General features: G+C 38.9%; 1 protein-coding gene across 6 annotated transcripts in view; it reads left to right on the top strand.

Annotated features, from left to right (window-relative positions):
* ROR1 (receptor tyrosine kinase like orphan receptor 1) overlaps positions 1–21,024 on the top strand; it is a 475,328-nt gene that overhangs the window by 329,056 nt on the left and 125,248 nt on the right. For all 6 annotated transcript variants that reach the window (XM_038537279.1, XM_038537282.1, XM_038537281.1 and 3 more), the window contains 2 exons: positions 8,397–8,684; positions 9,345–9,375. In XM_038537279.1, the coding sequence (XP_038393207.1) occupies positions 8,397–8,684; positions 9,345–9,375 (319 nt within the window). The remainder of the gene's footprint in view (positions 1–8,396; positions 8,685–9,344; positions 9,376–21,024) is intronic.

Below are 21,024 nucleotides of genomic sequence, written 5' to 3'. Positions count from 1 at the left end.
TATTTTTTAATAAATTAGTAAACAAATGGGGGTTTTATTATTTATTTATTTTTAGAGAGAGAGCACAAGAGGGAGGGGAAGAGGGAGAAAGGACTGAGAATCTCAAGCAACCTCCAGACTCTGTGCTTAGCATGGAGCCTGACCTGGGGCTCAATCCCACAACCCTGAGATCACGACCTGAGCCAAAACCAAGAGCCAGATGCTTAACCAACTATGCCACCAAGGCGCCCAAAAATGTTTTTAAATGTTTTCATATATTGTAGAGTCTTTAGGGGTCTTAAAACCAGAACTTTTGAGAACTTCTGTAACAGAATAAAAACTGAGAACATTTAATTATTTTAAAGACTTTTTTTAGAGCAGTTTTTGGTTCACAGCAAAATTAAGATACAGAGATTTTTCTGTATACTCTCTGCTGGCACACATGCACAGCCTCCGCCATGATCCACATCACACATGAGAGTGGTACATCTTACAATTGATGAACACATCATAATCACCCAAAGCCCATAGCTTGTATTTTAGACCACCCTTGCTGTTGTGCATTCTATTGGTTTAGACAACTGTGTAATGACATATATCCACCATTATAGAATTCCCTACCAATCTTCTATGTTTCACCTATTCACTCATCCCCTTCCTGTCTCTCCAACCTGTGGTAACCACTGATCTTTTTACTGTCTCCATAGTTTTACCTTTTCCAGAGTGTCATGTAGTTGAAATTCTACAGTATGTAGCCTTTTCAGATTGGCTTTTTTCACTTAATAATATGAATTTAAGTTTCCTTCATGTCTTTTCATGGCTTGATAAGCTCATCTTCTTTTAGTGCTGAATAATATTCCCTTGTCTAGATGCACTACAGTTTATCCATTCACCTACTGAAGAACATCTTGGTTTCTTCAAGGTTTTGTCAGTTATGAATAAATCTACAAACATCTGTATGCAGAGTTTTGTGTGAACATCAGAGATTATTGGATCATATGGTAAAAATATGTTTAGTTTTGTAAGAAGCTGCCAAACTGTCTTCCAAAGTGGCTGTACCATTTTGCATTCCCACCAGCAATGGATGAAATTTCCGGTTGTTCCATAGCCTCACCAGCATTTGGTGTTGTCAGTGTTCTGGATTTTGGTCATTCTCATAAGGATATAGTAGTATCTTGTTTTAATTTGTATTTATCTGATGACATCTGATGTGGAGTATTTTTTTCATATGCTTATTGCCATTTTTGTATCTTTGATGAGTTATCTGTTAAGGTCTTAGACTGTTTTTTAATCAGTTTTTGTTTTCTCATTGAGTTTTAAGAGTTCTTTATATATTTTGGACAGCATTCCTTTATCAGATGCTTCTTTTGCAAATATTTTCTCCTACTTTGTGGCTTGTCTTCTCATTTTCTTGATGTTGTCTTCTGTAGAGCATACTTTTTTTTTTTTTAACTTTAATGAAGTCCAGCATATCAGTTACTTCTTTCATGGATAATATCTCCCAGGTAGTATCTAAAAAGTCATTACTGTGGGGCACCTGGGTGGCTCAGTTGGTTAAGCATCTGACTTTGGCTCAGGTCATGATCATAAGGGTCCTGGAACCTTGCGCTGGGATCCCCGTTCAGTGGGGAGTCGGCTTGTCCCTCTGCCCCTCCTCCCACTGATACATGCATGCACTCTTCTCTCAAATAAATGAATAAATGAAATATTAAAAAAATAAATTTAAAAATCATTATCATATTCGAGATCATCTAGATTTTCTCCTAAGTTATCTTCCAGGAGTTTTATAATTTTGCATTTTACATTTAGGTCTGTGATCCATTTTGAGTTAATTTTTGTGAAAGGTATAAGATCTGTGTCTAGATTCATTTTTTTTTTTGCATGTGGATATACAGTTGTTCCAGTTCTATATGTTGAAAAGATACTCTTTCTTCCTTTGTATTGCCTTTGCTTTTTTGTCAAAGATCAGTTGACTATATTTATGTGGGTCTATTTCTGGGCTCTCAGTTCTGTTTCACTGCTCTGTTTGTCCATTCTTTCATCAATACCACACTGTTTTGATTATGTTAGCTTTATATCAAGAATTGGGTAACATCAATCCTCCAACTTTGATCTCCTTCAATATTATTATGGCCATTCTGGATCTTTTGCCTTTCCATTTAAACTTTAGAATGAGCTTGTTGATATCCACAAAATAACTTTCTGGGATTTTGATTGTAATTACATTGAATCAATAATTTGATTCACTTCCACTCATTGTGTGTGGAATCTCAGACAGCTTCCTTACCCTCTCTATGCATTAGGTATCTGATGTGTAAGATGAGGATAATAATAGTTTGTAACAACACCTACCATAATAGTAAGTACCCTTTAGGTGTTAACTGTTATCACTATCATTGTATTATCATCATTGATGTTTTTATCATTATCGTCATTATGTACCACCACTGGGAGACACAGCAACACAGAGCTAGAGGGTGGAGTCAGCAGAATTGGAAAATTTTTCTCTCTGAAGCCAGATTAAATCCCACCTGCTACTGCTACTGGCCAGTCTGCCAGCATTTGTGGCCTAAGAAGGGAAAGAAGGATGAGAAAGCTTCCACAGCTCAAGCACACAGTGTCAGAGATATTGAATCAAGTCACTGAAAGAAAATATGGATAGCCAGGTATAAATGTTGACGCCCCATTGCTTTGTCCGGCATCAGGCCCAGTTGGTACCTGCTGTCTGCCATCCAGTGCTTCTGTGTCTACTCCTTATGGAAAAGTAAATTACTCAGGAGGAGCAACCTGCACAGGCCCATATAATAGATCATGAAGCCAGAGTCTAGGGAAGTGAAATGACTGTCTGACATAGGCAGCTAGCTTGTGGCACAACTGGTATCGGGTCCACTTTGCAGGTTTCCTCTGCCCTGGGCTTCTTCACAGAGACACCCAGGTATTTGGGTCAGAACCTGCAGTGGCCATACCAAGCTTTAGGTGTAGAGAAGGGAATGGATCCCCCAATGCGCCCCATGAGGCTGCTGCAGAAGGATCCAGCTGGTTCTGGGAAGAGAATGGATTGTAGCCAGGGGCTTGTTAACAACAAGACTGATAGTAATGATACAGACATGCGTTTTTATTTTATTTTATTCCATCACAAAATGCTTTCATGTTGTTTAGGCCAAATGTTGTTCTGATGCTTCTAGTCTTTGCCAAACTGAGGACCAGACCATTTGTGTGTTCTAAGTGAGCAGCTACAGATGGCAAACAAATTTGAACATTATTCTTTATCAGTAAAAAAGCTAAAACCAAATTCCCTGTATTTATGGCAGGGCTCCTTTGTTCAGTAAATACAAAGATTTATTTACAGTTCCTTTTTGATCTCTGGACATATACTGTGTGGGCCAGCTACTACACTGATTTCAAAGTACCCTGTAATCTTCATTTTTGTTTTTAGGTGGGTATTCATGGACAAATTAACCACTCTTGCCTGCAGTGTGTTAGTTATGTGATCTCAGACAGGTGACTTCACCCCTCAGGTGTACTTTTCTAAAAAATCAAGACTAAACTTGGTCAGGAAACCAATCAGTTGAATGAATAATCATTTCCCTACTTTTAGGAATAAGATATTTGTAAGAAAAAGAAAAGAAAAATATAGCTAATAAAATAACAGGAACTCATATGCTACTTGCTCTGTGCCAGAGCCTATTAAAAGCATTTGGCAAGTATTAGTTCATATAATCCTTGAAATAGCCCTGCAAGGAAGATACAACTAGTATACTAATGTCACAGATAACAAAACTGAGGCACAGAGAAGTTAAATAACTTGCCCAAGGTAACACAGCTGATGTAGAGCAGAACCAAGACATGAATTCAGGCATTCTGGCACCAGAGTCTGTGAGGGTTGATTCTTGTACATTAGATCAGCCCTTATTAATTTGTTTGCAATAAATTTGAATACACTTCCAGAGGGTAATTGAAAAACTACCTCCTGTTATAGAACTCTCTGGTTCTTGGCAAATTTATGTTCCTAGAAGAAAAAAACTTGAAGCTCTGTATCTCTGTGATTATGATATGCAAAATAACTAGAGTTTGGAGTCAAAGAAATAGTTTAAAGAGCCAGCTCACCCTTTTATGTGATATGTTATGTGGGTTTGGCCACAAAGCTTGCTCGGCTTTGGTTGCCACCGCCTGTTGCCTGTCAGAAAAAAACCAAGAGAAGTAGAAGTGTCTTTCGTTTTTGACTAAAACTCAGCAGGTAATGTTAACCCCTGAGGTATGCACCCCAGTAACTGTTATCCTGGCCTCTGGGAGTGTGGCTTGGGTTGGTGTGCTTCCATATTGAAAGAAGGTAGGGGGCTCCCAGGTAGGTCAGTGGGTTGAGCGTCTAACTCTTGTTTTCAACTCAGGTCATGATCTCAGGGCCATGGAATCAAGCCCCATTTCGGGCTCTGTGCTCAGTGTGGAGTCTGCTTGAGATTCTCTCCCTCTACCTCTGTCCCTCTCTCCACTCTCTTTTTTTAAAGTAAGTAAGTAAGTAAGTCAATAAATAAATAAATAAATAAATAAATAAATAAATAAATAAAGCTATGGGGGGGGGAAGAGAAGATAGAAATCTGGGAGGTGAGAATAAATAAGTTAAATAAATAAAGCTATAAGAAAGAAAGAGAGAGAGGAAGGAAGGGAGGGAGGGAGGGAGGAAGGAAGGAAGGAAGGAAGGAAGGAAGGAAGGAAGGAAGGAAGGAAGGAAGGAATCTCAGAGGGGAAAGTCAGGTTGTGGGAGTACCCAGGTGATGAACCTCTTATCACTATGGAGACTCCTCCAACTCAAGGCTCAACTCACTCTATTGGAAGGTCAAGAAACAAAAAAATGTGCCAGAAGATGGGCAGGGGGACTGGGATCCTCATATATCAGGTCAGGTGAGTTACCTGGCTTCTGGAGGGAAACAAGAACATCAGCAAAAGCTTAGACCCATGAGCTAGACAATCCTGACTGGAGTTAGGGGCAGATCTCAGCCCTGTGGGTATGTGTTTGTGTCCCCAGCTTGCTCTTTTTTAGGGAAGAAACTCAAATTCTGTCTCTACCCCTAGTGGGGCTTGAGTTGCCCAAGCAGTCTGATGGGATGGAAAGAGCTAGGTTTTGGAGTCAGGTCTAGATTAGACCTTCAGATCACCCATGCTACCTTGGGCAAGTCACTTAACCTCTCTGATCCTACATCTCCTCATTATAAAGCATTGATAATGATTCTTGCTTTGTGGGGTTACTGAGCAGGTGGGTACTGAAACCTCCAGCGTATTGTAGGATTCTAAATAGTCTATCTGTGCTCACTACTGTATTGGCCTGTTGGCTCACTTGGACTTTGTGCTTGGCTGAGCCTGAGAATTGGCTGCTAGTGCCAGAGGCTTTGGGCACAATGTACAGCCAGCTCACTGAGAGATCATGGGGCCAGTCGGTGCCTCTCTCAATTGTAATTTCCTCATTGTGGTAATTAATGCTCTTTTCCTACTTGCCACATTGTTAGAGAACGCGTGACTGAGTGACCTGAAAAGCATTATACAAAAATTGTTACTATTATAAAAAGAATTGTAATAACATTGATGAACATTTTTAGTGCTTCCCTTTTTGCCCAGCACTAGCTTAAGTGCTTCCCATGCGTCACCCAATTTAATTTTAATCCTCTAACGGTTTTGCCTGTTAGAGTCCTATTTATTATTCCTATTTCTCAGTTAAACTGAGGTACCCAGAAGTTGAGTAACTTGCCTGAGTTCTCTCAGATGATTGGGGGCAGACCCAGGATTCAAACCCAGTCAGTCAAGTTCCAGAACCTGCCTCATAGAGTATTAATCACTATGCTTATGTTGGCATTGCTATTTCTGTGTTTCTTTCCTACAGAGAGGGTATATAGTTAGCCATTCTCTGGGTAGGAGATGGAGCTGGGAAGCCATGATGACAGCTCCATAAAGCCACCTGCTAATTGGTCTCTCTACTCTGTGGGCATACCTCAAACGTCTTAGGAACACATGTGCTTGTATCTATGAACAAAAAACATTCACAGATAGAGTATATATGGATAGAGCTTACAGAAACAAGTTCAGAGATAAAGATCAGAATATCAATGGAAAGAAGCAAGACTTTAGCAAAATAATTTATGGGCTCATGATTGTGTTGTGAAGGATAATTATTCATTGGTTTAAGTGGGATGAAAAGTGTCATTATAATAGCACAGTGAGTGATAGTAATACTTAATCTGTTTTCTAACACTCACATAAGATGAATGTCATTCACATGTGTGACATACTCCTGTGGGGCTGCCTAGACTTTCACATCTCTCCCTAATCATTTTGTGGAAACTTAAGGTAAATAGTGAAACATTTATTTTTGGCATTTATGAGAGCATTGTATAGGAATTTGAGTGCTTAAATTAGGCATGCAGGTCTCTTCAAAAAAAGTTCATTTTTTTTTTAAATTTTAAATTTCCATTGAAGTCAACAAATTTACTGTGTCCGCCTGTGTTGTACAATATAGTATCTACTAGCTACATATGGCTGTTTAAATCTGAATTTAAAAATTCAGGGACACCTGGGTGGCTCCGTGGTTGAGCATCTGCATTCAGCCCAGGGTGTGATCCCAGGGTCCCAGGATCGAGTCCTACATGGGGCTCCTCACAGGGAGCCTGCTTCTCTCTCTGCCTGTGTCTCTGCCTCTCTCTCTGTGGCTCTCATGAATAAATAAATACAATCTTTTTAAAAAAATCTAAAAATTCAGTTCTTCAGTTGCTCTAGTTACATATCATGTGCTCGGAAGCTCACCTGTTTCTAGTGGCTACCATTTAGACAATGCAGATTATAGAACATTTCCATCGTTACAGAAATTTCTGTTGCACAACGCTGCTAGACAGTAGGATACACTAAAGATATAGTGATGACCAAAACATTCCAGATGCCTGCACTTATGGGCTAATAGTCCTGCAGAGAGGACAGCAGCTTAACAAGCCATCCCAGATGGAGGGAAGGACGGAAGGCACTGGGAGGGTATGGCAGGGGAGATGAAAGGGTGATCAGGGAAAATGAAGTCAAAGAAACCTCCTTATCTGTAAACAAAAGAACGATTTATTTATTTATTTTTTTCAAAAGAACGATTTAAAAAAAAATGGCGAACCTAATTTTTTAAATAGGAAATTATTTTCTCTGTAACTGGATTCTGCAACTAATATTAATATGAGGTTTAATACATATTATTGAAGAATAAGCTTAAATAAAATGTATTTAATTATTAAAATATTTAAGAAATTTCTAAAAAAGCAAAATGTACATACAGTATCATTACATTTATATGCAATTCTAGAACAGACAAAATTAGTCTATGATGATAGAAATCAGAACTGCAGTTGCCTAGAATGGAGATGGGGGTGGAGGTGGAAGCAATGTTCGACTACAGAGGATCTTAAGGGTACTTTCTAGGATGTTCAGGATGTTCTCTATCTGACAAGGGCATTTGTTGTATAGATATATGCATTTGTTGGTACTTAGAGAACTATATAACTTAAGATTGGTACATTTCCTAAAATATGAATTATATCTCAATTAAAAGTAGAATTAAATATTGTAACATATTAATGATTGATATGAGTAACATTATAAATATATTCATTGCCTCATTACTTTGTCTGCCAGAGACCTCCATATCCTTTATATCATCACTGGTGGGAAAATTTTCAGCATCCTTCCTGATCTTGTGCCATGTGGATATAAATATGTTGCTCCTACTTTTCCAGTCTTTCATGCTTTCTTTCATATCAAAAGTGGACAAACTGGAAGGATCTTTGCCAGAACTTTAAGGATGTGTCATTTTGGGGTGAAAAGATTTGAGGTGAATTTTGCTGCTTTTTCTTCACAGTATCGTTTGAATCTGTAACAAGGACTGTGTGTCTTTCTTATGCTTTGAAACACAAAATCTCATTCTGTCTTGCCTTAGAGGGTACATTTACTCATCTATAGGTTGCCATATAGTCACTTGAAAACTTTGATTTGGGCAGCTGGGTTGGGGCTCAGCAGTTGAGTGTGTCTGCCTTTGGCTCAGGTCGTGATCCCCGGGCGGGGTCTTGGGATCAAGCGCCGCATTGGGCCTTCTCCAGGACGCCTGCTTCTCCTTCTGCCTGTGTCTCTGCCTCTCTCTGTGTGTCTCATGAATAAATAAATAAAGTTTTAAACGATGGCTAGTAACAAGTATCCTCATAAGTAGCAGGATCTGTGGGTGGTTGCTCAGTAGTCATGGGTTCTCAGTAAATGTATAATTTCATACCTTGTCTGTCTCCACTATGTCTCTCCCGTACAGTGACTCTGTGGTCCTGGGGCACATTGGAGTGGATTTGGGTTGCTTGGAGGTACTCACTAGCAGTCTGCCCCTCTCACATGCCTCCTTCACCCTGTGCTCACAGATTCTTACCTGACCCTCGATGAACCGATGAATAACATCACCACATCCCTGGGGCAGACAGCTGAACTGCACTGCAAAGTCTCTGGGAATCCACCTCCCACCATCCGCTGGTTCAAAAATGATGCACCTGTGGTCCAGGAGCCCCGGAGGATCTCCTTTCGGGCAACCAACTATGGCTCTAGGCTACGGATCAGAAACCTGGACACCACAGACACAGGCTACTTCCAGTGTGTGGCAACAAATGGCAAGAAAGTGGTTTCCACCACTGGGGTCTTGTTCGTCAAGTTTGGTAAGCCACCCTCTGTGGGGGATGGCCTTTGGCCCCCAGCATCCCTGGGGGGTGAGGAGGGAGGGAATGGGCACATACTGAGAATGTTCTATGTGCCCAGAAACTGGTACAGTTTCCAAAGCTGGTACACTTGCATCCATTTTACAAGTAAAGAAACCAAAGCCAGTATTAATACCATGTGCAGGATTGCCCGGCTAGTAAATAGCAGAGCAGAAGTGGGGTCCAGATTTGTCAGACTCCACAGCCCTACTCTAAACCAAAACCACCATGCAAGGGAGAGAGAAGATGAGGTCTCCAGCATGTATGCCTCTTCTCTGTCCAGCTGCCAACCAAGACCCCTGCTTTTCAACCAGTGTGCTTCTGTAACCACTCAGCCTCCTGCTGCAAACTCTGCACAGCAGGAGGATCCCTACTCTAGTGACTCATTTGTCAGCACTTGTCCTAGCATTTCCCAGGCCCTGAGCTATGGGGTGGTATAGGCAGGTTCTCGCTGGTATGTTTTCTTGTAGAGGTGTTTGTGGGGAACTGAAACAAAATAATAAATCCCAGAAAAATAAATATCACCTGAAGTGGTTGAGAACTTCCATCTGTAATGGTTTGTACCCACGCTCACCCTCCAATAACCCAACCTGACTGTTGCTTTTCCTTTCACTTCTCCAGGCCCGCCTCCTACCGCAAGTCCAGGATCCTCGTAAGTATTTTTATCTCCCTACTTGTCACTTCTAAGTGTTTCTCCAGAGGTTTTTAGGGCAAAGGCAATGGTGTCCTCTGCGTGGGCCAAAGACTATTAACAGATTTCAGTCCATTTTACCCTACCTTCATTCCATTTGGCCTTTTCTCTGATATGAAGATTCACAAGAGACCAGCACTGGCAGTAATCTCAAGTGTGGTCTTGTTGACTCTGAACACGTTGATGAAAGCAAAAGTCTAGTTACGTTTTCTATTTTAAAATCAATCTAACATTTACAACAATGGATTTGGTCAAATCACACAAAAAAGGATATAGTGCTAGGTTAGGCCTGTAGCCTAAAAGGATCTCTTTTGTGTTTCTGCAAGCATTGCATTCCTGATGCTCTAGTTATTGAACAGGCCAACAGCTAGGCAATCACTTTATTTTTATTCCCTTTAAAAAACTCAAAGATAGAAGTTCCGACTCACATAGGGCAGGGAAGAAAGTACTGTGCCAGAACTGAGAGTTACATGGCTTTGATTCATTTTGGGTCCTTTGTTATTGGAGTCTAACAATCTCATTTCTTAAACTAATGCTCTTTGTGATGCATTTGTCTTTTACTCTGGCTAAGGAGTTCTCTTCCTTCACTGTAGGAGCATCCACTTGGGGCATTTTTTTAATGTATGTTTTTATTTGGGGGATAAGAGCCATTTATTAAAACCCTTGCTCTGCAATAAAATATATTCCATATTTTGTAGACTTCTGAAGTAGAATTCACTGGGCTCGACCACGAGAGCATCAGAATGTCTGACCTAGACTATACCCATGGCAAATATAACAGCCACTGAATTTGCTCTAATCCCCTCTGTGCCACTTAATTACAGTGTGGGATATTGTAATATATTTGTGTGTGCCTGGAGGGCCCAGTGGCCCACAGTCCCATTAATAAAACAGGTAATGGGTAAAAATAAACATTGGCCTTCAGCCACCCTGTTCTGCTATTTTGTCAGCTGATTAAAGGCAACTATAAAAGAGCCTTTAAAATCACCCAAGTGCTAATTGTGTTCTACTTATCTAGGTAGAAAATGTTGATTGATCTTAAAACAGGTCAGAAATTTGGTCATTCCGCTTTGCATTCTTGAAGTTAATTTTTCTTTCTTTTTTTTAATGATCTCACTATTGGTCGATATGTGGAATCCTTTTGAAGTCTTCTTTAAACAAAGATGAAAATGAAAACTTTCGTTACTTGCTATAAAACTGCTTCCCACCCTGGTGCCTTATTTGTTCCTGTTAATAATCTGTGTTTCAAATGTGGTAGATAATCTGCATCCAAGTAGGATGAATGCAGTTTGCTAATCTGCCTTGACTGTGAAGCACTGGGCTGTTGAAGTTTGACTGTTGTATTTGCATCAGAGAATTCCTTTTTTATTATCAAAATCATTTTTAAATACTTCTATGTCCTTCCTGCTTGAAATTTTCATTCTTCCTTAGCTACCATCTCTCTGCTGAGCCCACTCTGAGTCTCTCATGGTTTGTAATTTTATACAAAGATACTATATGGCTTTTGTGAGTTGAAGTCTACAGAGAGGATGTGGATGTCCTTAAAGATGCTCAGTCACAGCTAAAAGTAAAAGAGAGTTGCCAGGTTTGCTTGGAGAGAGCTACAGTAAGATACAATTTAAGTTAGAGGGGCACCTGGGTGGCTCAGTGGTTGAGCATCTGCCTTTGGCTCAGAGCGTGATCCCAGGGTCCTGGGATGGAGTCCCGCATCAGGCTCCCCATAGGGAACCTGCTTCTCCTTTTGCCTATGTCTCTGCCTCTCTTTCTGAGTCTCTCATGAATAAATAAATACAATCTTAAAAAAATAAAATAAAAGAAGTTGGAAATCCAGTGGGGCTTTTTGCAGCTCAGTCTTCACCCTCCTTGTTTAGGCATTGACGGTGGTGCTTTCCTTTTCTTTTTTTAAAGATTTATTTATTTACTTTAGAGAGAGAGCACGCGCACACACACATGTGCAGTATGGGGTGGGGGGGGGGGCAGAGGGAAAGGGAGGGAGAGAATCTCAAGGAGACTCCCTGCTGAGCACGGAACCCCAGGCAGAGCTCAATTCCAGGACCCTGCAATCATGACCTGAACTGAAATCAAGAGTTGGCAGTTTAAACAACTGAGCCACCCAGGCGCCCCACCAGTTGGTGTTTTGATGCACTTTTTTTCTCTTTCCCTTAGAAACTGGTGACCTGTCCTACTTTTTCCCTTTTCTTTACTGCTACCTCTTAGGCCTGTTCCTAAGAGTTCTTCTCTAATCAAGACTAATTCCCAGATAGAATGCTAATCTCCTTTCCCTATCCTCATAGCCCCCAACAAGCAGGCAAACCTGCCACAAGAGGAGACATAGAGAGGCACCGGGGTGGCTCAGTTGGTTTAATGTCTGCCTTCGACTCAGGTCATGATCCGGGGTTCTGGAATCGAGCCCTGTGTCAGGCTTCCTGCTCAGCAGCAAGTCTGCTTCTACCTCTCCTGCCCCCTGGCTCCTGCTCTCTCTCTCACTCAAATAAATAAATAAAATCTTAAAAAAAAAAAAGAAAGAAAGAAAGAAAGAAAGAAGAAAGAAAGAAAGAAAGAAAGAAAGAAAGAAAGAAAGAAAGAAAGAAAGAAGAAAGAAAGAAAGAAAGAAAGAAAGAAAGAAAGAAAGAAGAAAGAAAGAAAGAAAGAAAGAAAGAAAGAAAGAAAGAAAGAAAGAAAGAAAGAAAGAGAACCAGTGGAATCTAGCAAAATGATAGCCACTGTGAATTCCACAGCTTTGAGGATTGCTCTGCAAGCATTTTCTCAGGTTGCGCATTATTTTTTCCAAGGTCAGAGTATAACATTCCTCTGCTTACTTGAGGGTGGCATAGCAGAGTTAATGCAAAAGAAAAAGAATACAGTGCAAGTCCACGGCACAGCCCTAATGTCTAAAACAGTGAAATGTATTAAACTTAGGAAACCTGGTGAGAGACAAGTGCCATTTAAGACCACAGAGAGAGCTACATAATCCCTGATTGAGAAGGACTTGTAAGGGTCCTTGAGACAATGACCCAGGAAGGCAAAGGTGATGAGACACTTGTCACTGCCTCTAGGGACTATATCAGGTTTCCACATGAAGCTCACAGAATGGCATTTTAGGATGTAGCAGGAGCAAGTCTGAGATGTTAGTTTGGCTTCTGTTCATAGCTTCAGGCTTTATTTCTTCTGTCATTGCAGGGTCCTGGCCCACCCCTAACAATTATAGGGCCTGGGGCATGAGTACAAGTGGAGACCCACATAACGAACGTCTAAATATTTAGAAGTTATAAATCAAGCTAGCAAACTGTTAAATGAAATAGGATCTGTCCTCCACATTGACAAGTAAACCTTCATAATGACAAAATCAAAAAATACTTATAAAGTTATGGTTTGTATGTGCCTAAAAGCCAAGAATTATCAAAAATGACTACTTTAATCATTATTATGCTTGTTTGGGTGTTCTGTTCATGGCCAGAGATACTGTATACATATATATGTATGTATACATACATATACATATATATATATGATTCATAGATTGCTATATATTAGTTCCATTAAAAATTTTTTATTGCCAAAAAATAAAATAAAATAAATTTTTTTAATAAATTAATTTTTTATTGGTGTTCAATTTACCAACATACAGAATAACACCCAGTGCTCATCCCGTCAAGTGTCCCCCTCAGTGCCTGTCACCCACTCACCCCCACCCCCCGCCCTCCTCCCCTTCCACCACCCCTAGTTCATTTCCCAGAGTTAGGAGTCTTTATGTTCTGTCTCCCTTTCTGATATTTCCCACACATTTCTTCTCCCTTCCCTTATATTCCCTTTCACTATTATTTATATTCCCCAAATGAATGAGAACATACACTGTTTGTCCTTCTCTGATTGACTTACTTCACTCAGCATAATACCCTCCAGGTCCATCCACGTAGAAGCAAATGGTGGGTATTTGTCGTTTCTAATGGCTGAGTAATAGTCCATTGTATACATAGACCACACCTTCTTTATCCACTCATCTTTCAGTGGACACCGAGGCTCCTTCCACAGTTTGGCTATTGTGGACATTGCTGCTAGAAACATCGGGGTGCAGGTGTCCTGGCATTTCATTGCATCTGAATCTTTGGGGTAAATCCCCAACAGTGCAATTGCTGGGTTGGAGGGCAGGTCTATTTTTAACTCTTTGAGGAACCTCCACACAGTTTTCCAAAGTGGCTGCACCAGTTCACATTCCCATCAACAGTGTAAGAGGGTTCCCTTTTCTCCGCATCCTCTCCAACATTTGTGGTTTCCTGCCTTGTTAATTTTCCCCATTCTCACTGGTGTGAGGTGGTATCTCATTGTGGTTTTGATTTGTATTTCCCTGATGGCAAGTGATACAGAGCATTTTCTCATGTGCATGTTGGCCATGTCTGTGTCTTCCTCTGTGAGATTTCTCTTCATGTCTTTTGCCCATTTCATGACTGGATTGTTTGTTTCTTTGGTGTTGAGTTTAATAAGTTCTTTATAGATCTTGGAAACTAGCCCTTTATCTGATAGGTCATTTGCAAATATCTTCTCCCATTCTGTAGGTTGTCTTTTAGTTTTGTTGACTGTATCCTTTGCTGTGCAAAAGCTTCTTATCTTGATGAAGTCCCAATAGTTCATTTTTGCTTTTGTTTCTTTTGCCTTCTTGGATGTATCTTGCAAGAAGTTACTGTGGCCGAGTTCAAAAAGGGTATTGCCTGTGTTCTCCTCTAGGATTTTGATGGAGTCTTGTCTCACATTTAGATCTTTCATCCATTTTGAGTTTATCTTTGTGTATGGTGAAAGAGAGTGGTCTAGTTTCATTCTTTGGCATGTGGATGTCCAATTTTCCCAGCACCATTTATTGAAGAGACTGTCTTTCTTCCAATGGATAGTCTTTCCTCCTTTATCGAATATTAGTTGACCATAAAGTTCAGGGTCCACTTCTGGGTTCTCTATTCTGTTCCATTGATCTATGTGTCTGTTTTTGTGCCAGTACCACGCTGTCTTGATGACCACAGCTTTGTAGTACAACCTGAAATCTGGCATTGTGATGCCCCCAGATATGGTTTTCTTTTTTAAAATTCCCCTGGCTATTTGGGGTCTTTTCTGATTCCACACAAATCTTAAAATAATTTGTTCCAACTCTCTGAAGAAAGTCCATGGTATTTTGATAGGGATTGCATTAAACGTGTATATTGCCCTGGGTAACATTGACATTTTCACAATATTATTTCTGCCAATCCATGAGCATGGAATATTTTTCCATCTCTTTGTGTCTTCCTCAATTTCTTTCAGAAGTGTTCTATAGTTTTTAGGGTATAGATCCTTTACCTCTTTGGTTAGGTTTATTCCTAGGTATCTTATGCTTTTGGGTGCAGTTGTAAATGGGATTGACTCCTTAATTTCTCTTTCTTCAGTCTCATTGTTAGTGTATAGAAATGCCATTGATTTCTGGGCATTGATTTTGTATCCTGCCACGCTACCAAATTGCTGTATGAGTTCTAGCAATCTTGGGGTGGAGGCTTTTGGGTTTTCTATGTAGAGTATCATGTCATCGGCGAAGAGGGAGAGTTTGACTTCTTCTTTGCCAATTTGAATGCCTTTAATGTCTTTTTGTTGTCTGATTGCTGAGGCTAGGACTTCCAGTACTATGTTGAATAGCAGTGGTGAGAGTGGACATCCCTGTCTTGTTCCTGATTTTAGGGGAAAGGCTCCCAGTGCTTCCCCATTGAGAATGATATTTGCTGCGGGCTTTTCATAGATGGCTTTTAAGATGTCGAGGAAAGTTCCCTCCATCCCTACACTCTGAAGAGTTTTGATCAGGAATGGATGCTGTATTTTGTCAAATGCTTTCTCTGCATCTAATGAGAGGATCATATGGTTCTTGGTTTTTCTCTTGCTGATATGATGAATCACATTGATTGTTTTACGAGTGTTGAACCAGCCTTGTGTCCCGGGGATAAATCCTACTTGGTCATGGTGAATAATTTTCTTAATGTGCTGTTGGATCCTATTGGCTAGTATCTTGTTGAGAATTTTTGTATCCATGTTCATCAGGGATATTGGTCTGTAATTCTCCTTTTTGGTGGGGTCTTTGTCTGGTTTTGGAATTAAGGTGATGCTGGCCTCATAGAACGAATTTGGAAGTACTCCATCTCTTTCTATCTTTCCAAACAGCTTTAGTAGAATAGGTATGATTTCTTCTTTAAACGTTTGATAGAATTCCCCTGGGAAGCCATCTGGCCCTGGACTCTTGTGTCTTGGGAGGTTTTTGATGACTGCTTCAATTTCCTCCCTGGTTATTGGCCTGTTCAGGTTTTCTGTTTCTTCCTGTTCCAGTTTTGGTAGTTTGTGGCTTTCCAGGAATGCGTCCATTTCTTCTAGATTGCCTAATTTATTGGCGTATAGCTGTTCAGTTCAGCAAAATGACTACCTCTGTTGTTTTACACAGATTTTTTACACAAGATTTTAGCATGTGTTCTTTTGACAACAGTGCCAAATTTTTTTTTTTAATTTTTATTTATTTATGATAGTCACAGAGAGAGAGGCGCAGAGACACAGGCAGAGGGAGAAGCAGGCTCCATGCACTGGGAACCCGATGTGGGATTCGATCCCGGGTCTCCAGGATCGTGCCCTGGACCAAAGGCAGGCGCCAAACCGCTGCGCCACCCAGGGATCCCGACAGTGCCAAATTAGACAAACTATTTGAGTGATTATCATTTTTACTTTTTAAAACTAATTTTAATTTGAAGAAACTGTACTACCTTGAGCCAGTAACAGCTATAATGATCAATGAAATTCCTAAAGCAATAGTTTGATTTGCTAACAATTATAGCAGATAAACTAAGAACTTTATTTTTCATATTCAAACATAATAATGAGGTCATGTGATAAATAATCACATAATATTGCACATATTATGAAATATAATAATATAATAAACCTACATTATTATATATTATATATGTTATACAACATATTATATATGGGGTCATAATCACAGTATTATACAATATATTACAAAATATTATAGTATTATGTATATTGTTATAAAATGTATATTATGATTTTGTATAAATCAGCATCCTGCTTCACATTATCCTATACATGCACAAATTTAAGAACAATATCAATTGCTTAATGTATTAGTTTTCTACAGCTGCTATAACAAAGAATATTGAATTGATTTAACCAACAGAAAGTTATTATCTCACAGTTCTAGAAGCTAGAAGTCCTAGATCAAGATGTTGGCAGGGTTGGTTCTTTCTGAAAACTGTGAGGAGGGTTTCTTTCTTCTTCTGGTGACTTGCCATAATTCCTTGGCTTGTTGATACATCATCTTGATTTCTGCCATGTTAGTTACATGGCATTCTCCCTTCATTGTGCACATTTCCAAATTTCCCCTTTTTCTAATGACATCAGTCATATTTTATTAGGACCCATCCCAATGACCTCATTTTAATTTAATTACCTCTGTAAAGGCCCTATTTCCAAATAAGGTCACATTTTGAGGTCCTGGGAATTAGGACTTCAACATACGAATTTTGAGGGAACACAGTTCAACTCATAACACTGAATATTGCAGAATATCTCAGCCATAAGAATATAATCTTATAAATATTATTATTTTTTAAAGATTTATTTACTTATTAGAGAGAGAGAGAAAGAGAATGGAGGAGGGGTAGAGGGAAAGGGAGAGAGAGAATCCAAAGCAGACTTCCCTCTGAGTGCAAAGCCTGACACAGGGCTTGATCCCGTGATCTATGAGATCATGACCTGAGCTGAAACCAAGAGTTGGATGGATGCTTAACCAGCTGAGCCACCCAGGCACCCCAATCTTGCAAACATTATTTTAATTTGTAAGAACTTTCAGAATATAAATAAATGCAAAGAAAAACAAGAAAATGGATGCTTGGCAATATTGGGAATGATACTTTGTTGTGCAAGAATATACTGAGGAAGAATTTGACAAATTGATTTGACAAATTGATTTCTTTTACTGAAGTGCCTTTGCCGCTGCAGTCTTTCCTGGGTTCTAAGCAGTGTCCATCTCCTCCACTGGCAGTTATATAACATGCAGATCTTCATAGTATAGAATCACACTTGCCTTCTATTCTAAGAACATAGGGCAAGAGGTGTAGGGAAGTGATCCCTGGGGCCAGATTAGTGTTTGTCACAAGAGTGGGTGTTCAAAGTTTTGGTTACACTATGCCAGCACCAAGTGCCAGTCTCAAGAGGCAAAGGACTCCATGGGTATATTAAACTGATTTTTGGTGTATTTTTTGTAAGTAGGTCCAGCTCAGGGGCCCTTCTTTTTTTTTTTTTTTTTTAAATAACTGTTTTACTGGTATATAGTTCACATACCATAAAATTGACCATTTTAAGGTATAAAACCTAGTGTTTTTAGTATATTCACAGAGTTGTATAACCCTAACTGCTCTCTTATTTTAGAACATTCTCACCATCTCATAAAGAAACTCCTCTCATCCCCTGATAACCTTTAATCTACTTTATGTCTCTATGAATTTGCCTATTCTAGATATTTCATATAAATAGAGTCATATAGGGATCCCTGGGTGGCGCAGCGGTTTAGCGCCTGCCTTTGGCTCAGGGCTCGATTCTGGAGACCCGGGATCGAATCCCACGTCGGGCTCCAGTGCATGGAGCCTGCTTCTCCCTCTGCCTATGTCTCTGCATCTCTCTCTCTCTCTGTGTGTGTGACTATGGTAAATAAATAAAAATTAAAAAAAAATAAAGTTCATTAAAAAAAATAAAATAAAATAAATAAATAGAGTCATATACTATTTGTCCTTTTGTGTCTGGCCTCTCTCACTTAGCATTATGGTTTTGGGATTTATTCATCTTACAGCATGTATCAACACTTCATCCTTTTTTATGCCAAGTGAAGACATAAACTGACCATCACATTCTTTTTTTTTTTTTTTAAGATTTTATTTATTTATCATGAGAGACACACACAGAGAAAGAGAGAGAGGCAGAGACACGGGCAGAGGGAAAAGCAGGTTCCCTACCAGGGGCCTGATGTGGGACTCCATCCTGGAACTCCGGGATCATGCCCTGAGCCAAAGGCAGACACTCAACTGCTGAGCCACCCAGGCATCCGTGATCATCACATTCTGTGACGTTGTCCTTTACCTTCTTTTTCACGATGCAGGGGGTGAGGGGTGAGGGGTTGCTGTTCTGGGGCCCATTGCATTTTCATATGAACTTTAGGGTCGGTTTGTTAATTTCTGCCTAAAAGCCAGCTAGGGCTTTGATAAGGATTGCAATGAATCTGTAGATTAATTTGGGGGATATTGCCATCTAAACATTAAATCTTCCAATCCATGAATTCAGGTTATCTTTCCATTTATTAAATTTCTTTCAATGATGTTTTATAGATTTCAATATTCAAGACTTTCTTCTTTTTTCTTCAATTTCTTTCTTCTTTCTTTCTTTCTCTCTTTCTCTCTCTCTCTCTCTCTTACTTTTTTAAGAGGGAGAGAGCTGAGGGAGGGGCAAAGGGAGAGAGAGAGAGAATCTTAAGCAGGCTTCATGCCCAGCACAGAGTCCAATACAGGGCTCAATCTCACAATGCTGAGATATGACCTGAACCAAAATCAGGAGTCAGATGCTTACCCAACCTAGCCACCTAGGTGTCCCATCTGTTAAATTTATTTCTAATATTTTATTAGATTATTTTATTTTTATTTATTTTTTTATTTATTTTATTAGAATATTTATTTTGTGCTATTGAAAATTGAACCGGCTTTTTAAATTTCATTTTTAGATTGTTCATTGATACTCTATAGAGCTAAACTTGATTTTTGTGTATTGATCTTGTATTCTATACTGTAGCTGAGCTCATTTATTTGCTCTAATAGTTTTTTTGTAGATTTCTTATAATTTTCTCTCTATAAGATCGTGTCACCTGCAAATAGAAATTATTTTACTTTTTCCTTTTCATTCTGTATGATTTTTTTTTTCCTTCCTAATTACTGTGACTAGAAACTTTAGTATAATGTTAAATAGAAGCAGCAAGAATGGACATTCTGGACTTTTTCCTTATTCTGAAAGGAAAACTTTTATGATGCTAGCTGTGGGTTTTTTTAAAAAATGTCTTTAGCAGATTGAGGAAGTTTTATTCTTATTGTGTGATTTTTTTTTTTATTTTGAGTTTCAAAAGAGTATTGGATTTTGTCAAATGCTGTTTCTCTATTGAGATGATCACATTTTAAAGACTTTTATTATATTAATGTAATCTACTACATTGATTTTTTTTTAAACCAAGCTCACATGCCTAGAATAATTTCCATTTGGTAATAGTCTAATTGTTTTTTATGTGTTACTAGATTCAGTTTGCTAGTATTTTGTTGAAGAATTTTGTGTCTGTGTTTATAAAAGATTTTGGTTTGTACTTGTGAGTCTTGGTCTAGTTCTGATATCAGGATAATTCAGGTCTCTTAGAATGAGTTGGAAAGTATTCTCTTGTCTTCTATTTTGTTAAGAGTTTGTGAAGGATTGTGTAGAATTCTCCAAAAGTTTGTGGTAGAACTTCCCAGTAAAGCCACTGGTCATGAGCTTTTTTTGTGGGAAGTTTCAAAATTACTAATTTGACTTCTTTACTTGTAGGTCTATTCAGATTTTCTTTTTCTTCTTGAGTCAATTCTGGTAATTTGTGTCTTTCTAAGAATTTATCTATTTCATCTGGATTATCTAAGTCATTGGCATATAATCGTTCATAATTTCCCTTATTATTTCTTCAACTTCTTATAAAATCAGTAGTGATATCCCTTTTTTCATTTCTGATTTCAGTGATTTATGTCTCTTTCTTTCTTTCTTTCTTTCTTTCTTTCTTTCTTTCTTTCTTTCTTCTTCTTCTTTCTTTCTTTCTTTCTTTCTTTCTTTCTTTCTTTCTTTCTTTCTTTCTCTGGTCAGATTACCTAGTGTAGCTAAAGGTTATTCGATTTTGTTGATCTTTTCAATAACTACCTTTTATTGAAAACTAGACGTGTGTGTGTGTGTATAGTTGACACACTATTACATTAGTTTCAGGTGTACAACGTAGTGATTCAAGAAGTTTATAGATTTTGCTATGCCCCAAGTGTAGCTACCATACTGTCACCTATATATAATGCTATTGTAATATCATTAACTGTATTCCTTATGCTGTGCCTTTTATTCCCATTATGTATTCATTCCATAACTGGAAGATGGTAGCTTCCACTTCCCTTCACCCATTTTACCTCTGTCCCCACCCTCTTCCCCTCTGGCAGCAATCAACAATCAGTTTGTTCTCTGCATTTATAGGTCTGATTCCGCTTTTTGTTTGTTGTTGTTGTTTTTAGATTCCATATATGAGTGAAATCATATGGTATTTGCCTTTCTCAGTCTGACTTATCCTATATAATATTATACTCTCTAGGTCCATCCATATTGTTACAAGATCTTAACCTTTTTATGGCTGCGTGATATTTCATATAGGTATACCACTTCTTCCTTATCCATTTGTCTTTCAGTGGATGCTTAGATTGCTTGCACATCATGGCTATTGTAAATAATGCTGCAGTAAGCATAAGGGTGCATATATGTTTTAAAATTAGCGTTTTAATCTTCTTT

This window comes from Canis lupus, chromosome 5 (assembly GCF_011100685.1).
Source record: "Canis lupus familiaris isolate Mischka breed German Shepherd chromosome 5, alternate assembly UU_Cfam_GSD_1.0, whole genome shotgun sequence".
Classification (NCBI taxonomy): Eukaryota; Metazoa; Chordata; class Mammalia; order Carnivora; family Canidae; genus Canis; species Canis lupus.
Note: the sequence above shows the minus strand (reverse complement) of the source record. Positions and strands in the feature narration are given on the sequence as shown.